Source organism: Peromyscus californicus, unplaced genomic scaffold (genome assembly GCF_007827085.1).
Source record: "Peromyscus californicus insignis strain IS unplaced genomic scaffold, ASM782708v3 Scaffold_6__1_contigs__length_162567912, whole genome shotgun sequence".
Lineage (NCBI taxonomy): Eukaryota > Metazoa > Chordata > Mammalia > Rodentia > Cricetidae > Peromyscus > Peromyscus californicus.
This window is the reverse complement of record NW_026294584.1, coordinates 47,414,128-47,427,483: the sequence shown is the minus strand read 5'-3', so window position 1 is coordinate 47,427,483 and position 13,356 is coordinate 47,414,128. Positions and strand designations below refer to the sequence as shown.

At 44.9% G+C, this 13,356-nt stretch overlaps 1 protein-coding gene across 1 annotated transcript; it reads right to left on the bottom strand.

Annotated features, from left to right (window-relative positions):
- Positions 1–233: 233 nt before the first annotated feature.
- LOC128098826 (aldo-keto reductase family 1 member B7-like) lies at positions 234–9,490 on the bottom strand. The gene is made up of 10 exons (XM_052720262.1): positions 9,299–9,490; positions 6,630–6,797; positions 5,422–5,538; positions 3,636–3,713; positions 2,987–3,109; positions 2,616–2,722; positions 2,121–2,202; positions 1,602–1,685; positions 969–1,051; positions 234–575 (listed from the first exon to the last, which is right to left on the bottom strand). Exons 1-10 carry the CDS (start codon positions 9,362–9,364, stop codon positions 533–535), a joined length of 951 nt encoding a protein of 316 aa, XP_052576222.1. The 5' UTR covers positions 9,365–9,490; the 3' UTR covers positions 234–532.
- Positions 9,491–13,356: the final 3,866 nt, after the last annotated feature.

Sequence of the window (13,356 nt, the reverse complement as noted above, 5' to 3'; positions counted from 1 at the left end):
ATGATGAAAAGTTGGACCCGATGAGTTCATCGTTCAAAAAGCACTTCTGGCCGGGCAGTGGTGGCGCACGCCTTTAATCCCAGCACTCGGGAGGCAGAGACAGGCGGATCTCTGTGAGTTCGAGGCCAGCCTGGTCTCCAAAGCGAGTTCCAGGAAAGGCGCAAAGCTACACAGAGAAACCCTGTCTCGAAAAAACCAAAAAAAAAAAAAAGCACTTCTGAAGGTGTTGAAAATGTTTGTGACTATTGTTATTTTTATTATTTTATCTTTATAGCCTCAGGATTACCAGTATTCCTGGGGTTAGACAGACATTTGGCCAGATTAAATTAGTGAAAACCATAGTCCTTTACTGAGTCACATTTCTCTGTGACAGCCTGCTTCTAGTTGGGCATGAGAATTTAGATGCAGAATTGCCTTATCATGGCTGGCTTTGTGTGATATCTGGTATGCTGGGCAAAAATAGTAGTCCTGAGGAGTGGATTGCACGTCATCGAAGAGGGACCATTGGGCAGGCTCATCAGGTAATTCAGCTTCAATATTCCACGTGGAAAGGAAAGTCCTCAATATGACTTGCCCTGCAGCAACAAGCATGAAGAAGAAATTGTTCCATAGAAGCAACAGGTATGATCTAAGAGGGAATAAGAACTCCAGCTCCCACAGAGGAGTGACAACTCCTTCCTGTGTGTGTGAGATTCGGAAAATGAGCATCAAATAACAATGTCTCTACTCCTGGTGATTCCCCAGGACTCAGACGTTCATTTTTCACAACAGCCAGAAAATAGTATTTGAAGCCATCCCTAATCCTACATGTCTTTCATTCCTTCCCACTTACCCTTTACAACCTTAGATAAAGGCCTGATCACCCTTGTACCCTTTACAACCTTAGATAAAGGCCTGATCACCCTTGTACCCTTTACAACCTTAGATAAAGGCCTGATCACCCTCGTACTTAACCGGGTGCCACTTACGCACGCAGGACACAGGCCCTCCAGTTTCTGTTCAAGCTGAGAATAGTGGCCATCTCCTCATCACTCAATTGGAAGTCAAAGACCTAGAAAGTTCCGAAAACGTCCTTAGCAAGGAAAGTGTTGTTGGGATCTAAGGTATAGGTGTTTCTCCCATTACATGCACAATGCATCCAAATTATTCTCTAAATTATGGCTGGATTATTTAGAAGTATTAGTATTACACAAGGAGGGTCTGTAGGTATACACAGTGTGTGCAATGACTGAAATCCTTGAGGGGTCTATCAGAGACATGGTTTTTTCAATCCGTTCTATCCCCTTTGAAAAAGGGTGAGTAGACCAAGATAGTCCACAGTTGACCAGGACAGTGTGTGGCCTGTGATCTAAGTGCTCAACAGTAAGCCAGAATCTTGGCAGTGGGATAAAGCGCACGTGCTCAGACCTGACAGGCCTTTGCTAGTGCCTGCCTCCAACCCATCCGTGGCCCACGTGTTCGCTGCAGCTCTGCTGAGGCCAGCTTCCTAGCCTACGTGTCAATCAAGTAGCTAGTCGGAAGGGAAGACACACTGGCCCTGAAGGAGTGGGATTAAAGCCCCACTCCACTGAGGAATAGCAGATGTTCAGCCCACGTCTTACCTGAATGTTCTCCTGTATGCGGGAGGGTGTCACAGACTTGGGGATTACCACCACATTCCTTTGGACATGGAACCGAATCAGGACCTGTGCACAAAGAGGGGACAGCAGGTATCCAGTTACCTACAGGGAACCCTCCTAGTGTGATAAATAAGAAAATGGATCTGTGTTTCTTTGTGGCTTTAGCTATTATTAGAGTCCTTGCCAGTCCTCGTCTTACAGCCTCTGATGCTGGAAGCAGCACTGCAGTCTCCCTAGTTAGGAAGGCAGAGGGTAGCCTGTGGTCACAAGGCTGAGACTGTGTCCAGTTACCCATGTCCTTGAGGCTGAGCCTAGGGCCTTGACAGGAAGACGATGAACAGAGGCAGCCCCTCTCTGATGCCAGTGGTACTACCAGGAGATCCCAACAGACTGACATTTCTCATTTCTTCCCCTCTAACAGATTAAAAGAAGGCAATGCAAATAAAACACATGCCGACAAGGACGGCTTGCTAGATAAAAGGGGGAAACACTCTATTTTACCTGGGCTGCCGTTTTCTTGTGCTTGGCAGCGATTTCTTTAATCTTGGGAATCTCCAGTACTACAGGGTCCTCTGGATTGACACTAGAAGCGGAAAGATGGCTGGAGTGAAAATCACTATGGCTAGTACATGCCCATGAATATTACTGCCAGGACAGTGTCAGGGTTGAGCACAACAGCCTTCTCCTTCTGAGAGACAGGAAAAAAAAGAGAGAGAGCTTTGTGTCTCTCCCAGAAGCCCATCTATGGGACCAGGAGCTTTAGCGATTGAAAAATGTGACCCAGCACTGCAAGATGGAAATAGCATATTCTCTGAGCATCAGCCAGGACTACTGTTGGGTTTTCCCAAACATTATTACAGCTGCATTCCCTCTTGGGTGGCTCAACACATTGCCAAAGATAGACACATTCTTTTCCTGTGCCTTAGAAATTATGAACCAATTATCAAACACTGTTTAAGAGTGTTAAAAGAAAGAGCCACTGCTCTGAAGCCTTACTTAGGTCTGTCTGGGGAGCCTAGAGGACTGTAGGCCGTGACAGTGATGCCCTTGGAGCGGCAGTACTGGATCAGTTTCTCCTGGGTGAGGTATGGGTGACACTCGACCTGCAAGAGAAAACATCTGTCACTAGGGAAGTAGGTCGGATTTCTGATTGGCTCAGAAGAACTTTTCTGCAGGAGAAACAACAAAGACCAAATGCAGCCCACTGATAGATGTGCTACAGACCAGGTCCAGAGATCTGCCTCCTACCTCCCTGAGCATCCTGAACACAGACCTCAGAGATGAGACTCAGCAGATAGTATGGAAATTGCCTCCCAGTGTGGAAGCAGTCACAGAGCAGGACCCTTCCTTCACCAATGAGAATTTACCTGGTTGGTCACTGGCTTGTGTTTCAGCCCAGGCTTGCTCAGGAGCCTTTCAATCTGCACGTGGTTGAAGTTGGAGATGCCCAGGGCTTTCACTAGCCCTTCATCCACCAGTTCCTCCATGCCCTGTCACGGTAAGGAAGACCGTTTGATGGCTGTAGGAGGATACAGGGATGCTGGCTTGGCTTAGTCCTTGGATAGGAGGAATGGCTCCTGCATGGCAAGGTCAAGTGAAGCCCTAAAGTGGATTTCCATCTAGACTGTGGTGTCCCCATGGCTGGTTCCAGTGCTTCTACCTCTCCCCAGGACAGCTGTAACCCAGAAGAAAAAGTGAAGGTCCGGCCTCTCGTCATGATTTTACCACCTTCGTTCACATTCCTTTTCCAGGTACAATTTAAACTCTCCCTTTAAGGTCTCCCCTGGGATCAGACAATTCCTTCCTTCCCTCTCTGATTCTTATGCTACAAGTATTTTCTGACTTCCACAAGCACACCTTCCCCCAAATCAAATAAATGAGTAGAAAAGAGAGAGGAAACTTGTAAATCATAGTGGTAAAGTTAGACACAGGGCACTTGGGCATTTTCATGCCAGGGTGGAGTGTCAAGGGGGCCTGATGGAAGTTTTGAGCATACTTGAAGAAGCTGCAACGTACCTCCCACGCATCCAAGAATGTGGATTTACCAGCAAGAATGTTGCCTTTATCGTCTGTTGGGAAAAGTCCATTTCCAGACTGTAAACGCAAAACAAAAAGCTCATTAGGACCTACATCTGGATGCCTGGCTCTGTAAAGCAAGGTTTGAGGACAATGGCCTACCAGGCAGGAGTGGGGTCCCAGACACAGACAGACCTGTCGTTTTTCAATTATATTATCTGTCAGCATTACTGTATCTGGGGTTTGCTCCTGGATGCTATGCACAGCCATTCGTCACACTTTGGGGAACACACGTCAGACAGCAAACTTCAATATAATCTCTGTAGCGATCCACGGTGGAATGTAGACCCTATGTGTCGGACCCTGATGGACACTGCTTTGCCATCTGCCCTTAATATATTATAAGAGCTGTTATTGTCACTATGGAAACTAACCCAACATACCTAAACCCATAGAAACTTGAGGGGCATGTTGGCTTCAAGGTTATTAGACAAAGGTTACATCAACGGGCATGGCTAACAGGGGAAGATACAAACTAGCGTCTATCCTTGCAGCCTAAAGTCAGCCTAAAGCCTGAAGTTTGGAATAGTATGCCATCATCACCAAAACTGGTCACATGTGCATCAGAATGAGAATTCACATCACTTCAATTCCCCCCAACACTCACTTTTTTAAAAAGACTTGGTCTTTTTTTTTATTTTGTTCTTTATTTTTTGGTTGTTTTTTGTTTTTATGTGAATGATTATCTTGCCTGCGTGTATGTCTGTGTAACCACATGCTTGTCAAGTGCCTGTGGAGGCAAGAAGAGGATATCTGATCCTTTGGAACTGGAGTTGTAGACGGTTATGAACGTCCATGTGGATGCTAAAAATCAAGCCTGCATCCTCTAGAAGTGCAACCAGTGTTCTTAACTGCAGAGCCATCTCCGCAGACCCTCCCCAACCCCTTTCAACCCTGAGGAGCAGGCAGGAGTGGGGTCCCAGACACAGACAGACCTTTCGTTTTTCAGATTATATTATCTGTCAGCATTACTATATCTGGGGTTTGCTCCTGGATGCTATGCACCAGTGCAGGGGGGCTATAAATGGCAGGAGGGTTGATCCTTGAAGTGTGTTATACAAGACTATCCCAAGAGAGTCGTATCCTCTCTGCCCAGGGGACCTGGGCAGGGAATGAATAGGAAGATGACAGGTCAGTTTGTAGTTTGTCTGAGCTGGCAAGAATCAGTTTCTCTCAAACCAATTGTAAGAGAACACAAGCACGTGGTGCTCCACACACTGCCCTAGACTGCTTTGGTTATGGAACAGTCTTTTTATACACTGTGAAGATGTGTTGCTCTCAGTGGTTTAGTAAAGAGCTTAATGGCCAATAGGTAGGCAGGGAGAGGGTAGACAGGACTTACAGACATGGGGAGAGAGCTCAGAGATGAGGAAGAGCTCAGTCAGATGCAGAGAAAGCAGGACATGTAGAAGATGAGGAAACAAGCCATGAGCCAAGTGGCAGCATGTAAATTAATAAATATGGGTTAAATTTAAGTTGTAAGAGCTGGTTGGTAACAAGCCTAAGCTATTGGCCAAGCATTTATAATTAATAATAAGTCTCTGTGTGGTTATTTGGGAGTTGACTGGCAGGACAGAAAGGCCCACCTACATGCTTTATAGACCACTGGCTTTCTGCTATGCACAAAACTACTGATACAGCCCATCCCCATCCCCCAGCTCAGGTGCAGCTGCTATGTTCTAGCATTTGCTCAGTGGCTGCAGATGAGGCAAAGAGCAGCTCAAACCTGGAATCCCTGTGGCCAGTGAATCAGATAGAGGTCCAGATAGTCCAGTTTCAGATCCGTGAGGGTTTTCTGAAAGGCTTTCTTCACCAGGCTTTTCTCAAAGAAGGTGGGCCACAGCTGCAGGTGACAAGGAAGTGGGGCCATTCATATATAATAAAGTTGGTTAAGAAAGACAGCAAGTAAGTCACCAACACTCATCAAGTCAAGGTCACGCATGTGTGTTCTTCCATACTCTTGGTGTTCTGTTTCATTTAGCACATTTGACCACTGATTAGAAGTTGAAATTCCCGTGTTATTCTCTTTCTTGGCTGTCAGCTCTCAGAGGGAAGAAATTGTGTCTGATCCTTAAAGTTCAAGTATCCTTCTGTCACTGGGAACAGATGATCCTTTCAGTACTCTCTTATCCCCAAGAACATCAGTCACACTGCTCCAACAGTGGGCCTATCTGTCACACCAGTTACAATTTCCTGGAACAAGAGTGCTTTAGCATGCTGTGTCCAGTCCAGGACCAAAGCTCCTCAAATACCTAACACTCAACACCTCTGTTTTATAACAATTTATAATCCATATATTTTACTGATTTGAAATGAAAGGAGGGTCCTTCATGACAATAAATGATGCTCCCACCATTTTTTTTTTTTTTTTTTTTTTTTTTTTTTTTTTTTTTTTTTTTGGTTTTTCGAGACAGGATTTCTCTGTGTAGCTTTGCGCCTCTCCTGGAACTCACTTGGTAGCCCAGGCTGACCTCAAACTCACAGAGATCCGCCTGCCTCTGCCTCCCGAGTGCTGGGATTAAAGGCGTGCGCCACCACCGCCCGCCTTGCTCCCACCATTTCTAATACACACACATCTGAGAACATCAAGGCCAGAGTCATTCAGACCACAGTAATGTTAAGCAGTAAGGTTCAGGGGCCATCCCAATCATACCCCTTACTGCCACTTGGAGAGTAGATCACACTGACTGAAAACAGGAGGCCAAGAACACCAGGAGGTTCAATGGAGTCATCTCTACTATAGGAGAACCAATACAGTAGGGGGACCAGCATCAGCATTTTCTTACTAGTACTGATTTGGTGTGGATGTACATCCAGAGATATGATGGAGGTGGGAGAAAGGGGCTGGGAGAATATAGCAGAGAGGAATGTCAGATAAAGCTCTTGATGCTTCCACTTGCCTAGAAGTCATGTCCACAAAGTGGGCCATTGTACCTTGCTGACAATGAAGAGGTCCTCCCGCTTCACAGCCTTCTCTTTGATCTTCTCTTGGAGGGCTTCTCCTACTTCATTCTCATTCTGATAGACATAGGCACAGTCAATGTGGCGATATCCAGCATCAATGGCGGCCTTCACAGCTTCCTTGACTTGATCTAGGGAAGACTGAAAGGCAATAGAAGAGACCATTAGAAGCCATTCTCCCAAGTCCACCTCTAACAAGCTCCACATAGACCAGATTCTCAAAACCACAGCCTTACTGAGATCTACTTCAAGTACATGGAGGGTGGGGTGGTGGGGCTGGGAAAACCTGCTTTGGAAAAGTCTTTAAAAGAATAGTGAATTGTTTTATTAATTTTTATAGTTAGCATATAATATAATTGGCCTCATTTATTGGTCTTGATTCATATGTGTTATTATAAACTGTAAATTGATTTTGTGATTATCACCCATGCCCTGTCTTAGTCAAAAATGAACTCTTCTCTAATCGAGGCTGATCTTGAAGGGTCTCTAGTTGCTAGGAGTGATGGATGGCAACTTGCTGAAGGCTAAACTCAAATCTAAAGTGTCCCAGAGGAATTTTCAGACCCTAGACAGTTATAGGCACTTAAACTATAGTCATGATGAGTTAATATGAACTCTACCATGGAACATTTGAGATTGAGCAGATTCTAGTTTCTTTAAACCTTGACAGCAAAATAACAGCCAAGACAGTCTGCCCAATGAGGTCCTTGTGCTCCTTGCTTGTCCCAACAAATGTAAAGATTCTAGTATATCCCCTGTCACTTAGTAAGGCACTGGATAGGATTGCAGATCCATGCACAATCCATTATATAACCACTGTCTCAGGGGAAAGAAACAATCGGAAACTATATAGCAATGGATTTTCGTTTCTGCCAATAAGAAAAAGAAACAAAACAAAAGAACATTTGAAATACCATCTTCTGATCTCAACTAACCAAGCAGATATTGGATTAGGAAAATAAACACTTAAAATTCACTTCTCAGAACAAGAAAGGTAAGTCATAGGGTAAAGGAGCTTGCTGCCAAATCTTAGGATCTGAGTTCAATCCTCAGACTCACATGGTAGAAGGAAAGAACTGACTCATACAAATAATCCTTTTGAAGGCCACATGCACACCATGGCATAAAGATACTTGAGTATGTATATGTTTGCATGCACACAACCATACTAACAAACAAATAAAACATGTAACAGAAAAAAAAGTTAAGCCAGGCATGGTAATACACGCTTTTAATCCCAGCAGTATAGAGGTAGAGGCAGGCTGATCTCTGTGATTTTTGTGGCCAGTCTGTTCTACATAACAGGTTCCATGCTAGACAGTGAGACGCTGCCTGAAAAAACAGAACTCAAAACTCATCATTAGCCGTGTATCATAGTGCAAGCCTGAAGCCCAGCATGAGGGAGATAAAGGCAGGAAGACAGTGAGGCTGGGGACAGCCTGGAACTCATCGTTGTCTGACTAAAAATAAAAGTAACCCTCAGATTCTGGGGGTGGTGGCCTATGCTTGTCATTTCAGGCTTTGGGGATGGAGAGGTGGAGGGGTTGCTCAGGAGATCAAGGCCAGTCTCAGCCACTTAATAAGCTCTGCAGCTGCCTGAGCTACATGAGCCGGTCTCAGACAACAAGTAAACCCACCTCTCACAAAGTCTAGAAGTTCTTTATGTAATTGTCAAACATCAAGAAGTTTATAAAACAGCGACAACAGCTATACCATCATGGAGACAAGGAATTGCTGCCAGCCACTCAGAGGCACTGGCGGCCAGGCCCAAGCCCCACTCTCCTCACACACTTTGATGAGCAGCACATTGTCCTCGCCGCCAACAGCCCCGGGCTCCTCCTGAAAACGACTCCTTTACAGTCTCTACATCGCTGCTGGAATTTTGAAAGTTTGTCTCAGCTGATGTTTCCAGGAGATCTGCACGTGATTATTTACTGTTTTGATGGATGTGAAATTTCTGAGTTGGAGCAATCTGCTTCACTAGGCACTGGGATGGGCCTTGGAACAACCTGCTAGGAGAGATGGACACAGCCAAAGTGGACCTGAGTTGACTCCCAGCCCAGGCTCTCTGTCATCCGCATACTGCTCAGACTTTAATGTGTGGGAACACATGGGGGTCCTTATAAAGTGCAGGTGCCAATTCAGTAGCCTGGGCGGGGGGTCTGAGACTCTCCCTTTGCCCACAGGCTCCCAGGCCACTAGGACGCTCCCAATGGAGTCCTTCACCTTGGGCGGCAAGGGAAGCTGGGTCATTTTGGAGCTCAGTGGTCTGTCTTGAAATAACTCAGACAGAAATCAATACACAGTCCAAACCTGTAAATTATAAAGTAATTCAGAGGAAAAGCTTACACAAAGAGAAACTGCCTGGAGCCGATTGTTCCCTGTTCACTGTCAAGTCCAGGGACAGCTGGACACCTGACACTTGTTTGGGAAGTTATCATCCTGCTGAGAAAAGCCAGTCTGAGTTCTGAGGCTTGAAGCAGTGCAAAAGCTGAAAGCAAATTGGGTCCTGGCTCCAGGGTTCCAACCCTCAGCACCCCCACCCCCACCCCCCACCCGGCCAAAAGGCTGTGTAAACAAGAGGATTGCCAAGAAGCCCTTCTCACTTGAAAGAAGCAGTTGTTCAAAGATTGCACACCCACCTGCCAGGTGCCCAGGCCCACGATGGGCATCTTGGCTTTGGTACTGAGCTCCACGAAGGTGGCCATGGTTGCTGCCGAATCAGTTTTGAGAGAGAGCCGATGGTTATCTCTGGCCTACATTAGGAAGCTGTCAAAGGTTTTGTGTCCTTGAGGAGGCAGCCTCTTCCTACAGGCAAGCAGCCACAGCCTAGGGGCGGGCATTGGAACCGGAAGTCCATTTCAGTGTTTCATGAGACTAATTAAACGCTCCAGATTGCCAAGCCTCCCTGCTGCAGAATGCAAAGGCTGCTGTTGGAGTGCCCACGCAGGTTTGTGGACATAAATAACACGGAGTGAAAGATGAACTCGTAAGTTTACTTAAGAAGGGCCATTGCTGTGAGAGTAGACATACTCTAGTGAACCCTGTGGGTGTTCAAGAAGTTCTCAGCTAGAGGAAAAAGAAAATTCAAAACCGAGGAGGCTTATCTCAATCATTCTGATAGGTTAGCACGGAGAGCCCACTACTCTCCAGCCACATGAGTTATTTCTGAACCCGCTGTCATCAGCCACAGTAGTAATTGCAGGGGATGTCAGTGGGAGATTAAACAGTCAATTGGCTGACGTCCTTGCAGAAAATTATTTATGTGGATTTTTAGTAGCTTCTGTGCCAGGTGTGGCTCTGGAGGTGCCTGTGATTTCATTTGTGCTCACACAACTGCTGTGAGATTGTGGGGGTGAACTGTTCTAAAAATAGAAATTACCCGCTAGTCATTTGGACATGACCTTTTACTACTAAAATTCCTCTCTCTCTCTCTCTCTCCCTCCCTCTCTCCCTCCCTCCTTCCCTACTTCCCTTCTTTTCTTTCCTATTTCATTCTTCTCTGCATTTCTTTCAGATTTGATGACTTGACCAGTTGTGTTCAGAATAAACTTCAAAAATTTTTGCACCTATTTAATAAAAATCCCTTCATGATTTTAAAATGTTATGTATACACAGTATGGAGAATATGAAAAGTAAAAATGCTTATAAATGTGGAAAAACTAGGTTTGTCAGACTACTCAGGCTGGCGCTGCACAATACTGTCTTCCTCCATCTTGCATATGTTTTTAATTATAACGGTTGCTCTGCATATGTGATTGTGTCTATTTTTATGTACAAGTATATTTCTAAAGTTCATACAGTCAAACAAACTTTCTCCACATTTGTAAAAAATCATTTTAAATTGCTTTTACACCAAACATTTTAATGGTTCTTGGAGGTTCAATTTTATGGACATTTATTTTCACTATACTCAGGTCTATAGTTGGTTTCCAGTTAGTTTCTACTGGAATATATTTCAAGGTAAACCATTGTAAACAAAGCATTGAAACATTTTCCTGGGGCTAGATCTTCAGAAGCTGGAATTTATTTCAGTTTATCAAGTGAGATCTAGCTCCTAATTAATCTTTTTTCCAAGTAGGGAATTCTCTCACTGCCATTTATAAAGTAACACAATCTCATTACTCTTGCTTATATTTCAATAATCATTCTAAAGAATTCTCAACTTTCACTTAATGGATGTATAAAACTAGTATTTGCTCCTTATAAAAGGAAAAAGAGGTACAAAATAGAAAGTATGTGAGAAAATAAAAATCCAAATCTCTAGTTTAGAAATGATTATTTCCAATAACATGGGGTTATATCAGGGGATGCCCAGTGAAGTGTGGAGCTCCCAGATCACAGGGCGGCTGTACCTCATGTCTCAAAGTGAGCCTGGGAGAAAAACATCAAGACTAAGGAGTTCTGAGCCTCACTCATTGACAGTACATCAAAGAGACAGACAACTATTCACTATAGATAACCAACAATACCCCAAACAGCAAATCTACCCAAGTATAACATGGGTAAACTAATGAGTTTATTGGGGTTACTCTCAGGAGTATGGGTGAGAGGTTACTCACAGGAATATGGGTGAGGGGTTACTCACAGGAGTATGGGTGAGGGGTTACTCACAGGAGTATGGGTGAGGGGTTATTTACAGGAACATCAGCAGCTTTAAGGCAGCTGCATCACTCAAAAGCCCATCTCAGCTTGGGTAACAACTCACAAAAACTGCATCCCTAGAACTTCGTGTGTGATTTAAAGTCAGTTTGACAGTTCAGAGTCTCCTTGAAGCTGGCCAAAGGAGAGTCTCTCCGAGGCAGGCTGGTCTGCAAGCTCCCCTTCTCAGTGGTGATGGGTTACTGTTTCTGTAACCTTGGGGAGGGCCCTTATGATTGTTTCTACTTCCCCAGTTATGTGAAATCTTTTACTTCCTGAATCTCTCTGTCTCTCTCCTCCCTCCTGAAAGGGATGTTTTAATTAGGAGGAAATTGTCACAAAGCTAAAGGTGTCTTCAGAGTGCTCATTTTGTTACTTGTCACCTTCAGGTAAGATGGAGTCACTGGTCAGACTGTGTGGCTAGAGATTTCACAGTGACATGGATCCCCTCAGACTGTCTCCACACAGAGCTCACCACAGCTGAGACTAGAAACAGATCAAGGGAAGCCAATCTTAAAAGAGAAGACACAGCCAAGCCCCAACTCACATTGGGACATTTTACACATGCTCCCCCACACCTCCTGAAATCCCATTGACACTTGGAGATAGAAAATCCTACATGCAGCAGATTTTAATCTAGAAGTCAATGGGAGTCAAAAGGAAATACAGAAGGCAAAGAACTAAGTTGAGGAAGCCACAGTTGTATCAAAGATGCTGCAGACTGCTTCATCTTGGCTCTCATAATAGCCTACAGAGTTGTAGGTCAGGAGCCATAACCTCTGGCTACTAATGGCCTCAATAGCATCTACTTCAATAGCTGATCTGATGGACTATATCTCTGAACTTAACACATCTCTAGCCTCCAAATGAATGGGATAAGTGGGTTGGGACCCTTTAAGGGGGCTTCTCTTGGGTTCCAGGCTTGTCTCCCTCACCCCCATGCTCCCCCACAACTGTTACAAACTACTTACTGCTCAGCTGGATACCCTTGGCAGGACCAATCAGGGAGAAAAGGAGGGCAGAAGTCTGGAAGGGGTAAGGACTTGGAAGCCCACAGGACATCCAATGCAGAGCCCCTGGCAGATTCCCAGCCCTGGAACCCCCCCAACTCCTTAGTGAGAACAAAGTTTGTCATTCTGTTCTTTGTTGCTCTGTATGTGGCTAGTCCTTCTTCTGCTTATCTCTAAATGCCACTTTGAGACAATGACTGCTTTTGCCTTCTTTGCATCTTAGGCCATCTTGATCTCCAGTTGTCATTTCACTTTGAAGAACAGCCATTCCTGCATTCCCTGCATCAGCTGCCCTCCTCTTTTTCAGTGTGCTTTCACTTCCCAGTGGCATTCGCTTTCTCTCTGTGGGTCTGTTGAGGGATACTTGCATACTGTGTGAAGATGTATTGCTGTGATTGTAATAAAGAGCAGAATGGCCAATAGCTAGGCAGGAGGTATAAGCAGGACTTCCAGGCAGAGAGAGGAAGGAGGAGGAGGCACTCTAGAGAGACTCAAGGAAACACGGAGGAAGCAAGATGGGTGGTACATGACAGAATGTAGATTAACAGAAATGGATTAATTTAAGTTATAAGAGCTAGTTAAAAACAAGCCTAACCTAAGGCTGAGCTTTCATGATTAATAAGAAGTTTCCATGTTGTTATTTGGGAGCTGCCTGGTGAGACACAGAAAGACTCACTACACAGGTCTTCTTTAGGAGATAAAATTCTTTGTCCTTCCCATAAAACCAATTTAATAGTAGTAGTCTAGCCCAACACCCTCCATCCCAAGCCCCCTGTAACATTGGTAGCAGATAATCCAGGATAGACCCTTCCCCACTGGGATTTGAAGAACACTGCTTAAGGTCCATATAACTAACTGAACATCTTGATGGAGGATGACTGTGATTGTCTGGTGCCCCCAAACAACCTGGTAGATCGAGAGGACATCCTGGCCACTATTGGCATAGCCAACTCCCTCAGTCACCACCACCACCCCCCTTTATTTTCTTAGCAGATTAGCAACAATAGAGGGCCTAATCTTTGGAGGGAACAAATGGATTTGATCTCATA

Bases quoted from the DNA above. Each gene is read 5' to 3' on its own strand.
- LOC128098826 (XM_052720262.1), bottom strand. From the start codon at position 9,364: ATGGCCACCTTCGTGGAGCTCAGTACCAAAGCCAAGATGCCCATCGTG. The intron at 3,110-3,635 runs GTACGTTGCAGC...TTACCGTGACAG, and splicing joins CATTCTTGGATGCGTGGGAG to GGCATGGAGGAACTGGTGGA. The intron at 1,052-1,601 runs GTAAGACGTGGG...GGAACTTTCTAG, and splicing joins GCATACAGGAGAACATTCAG to GTCTTTGACTTCCAATTGAG.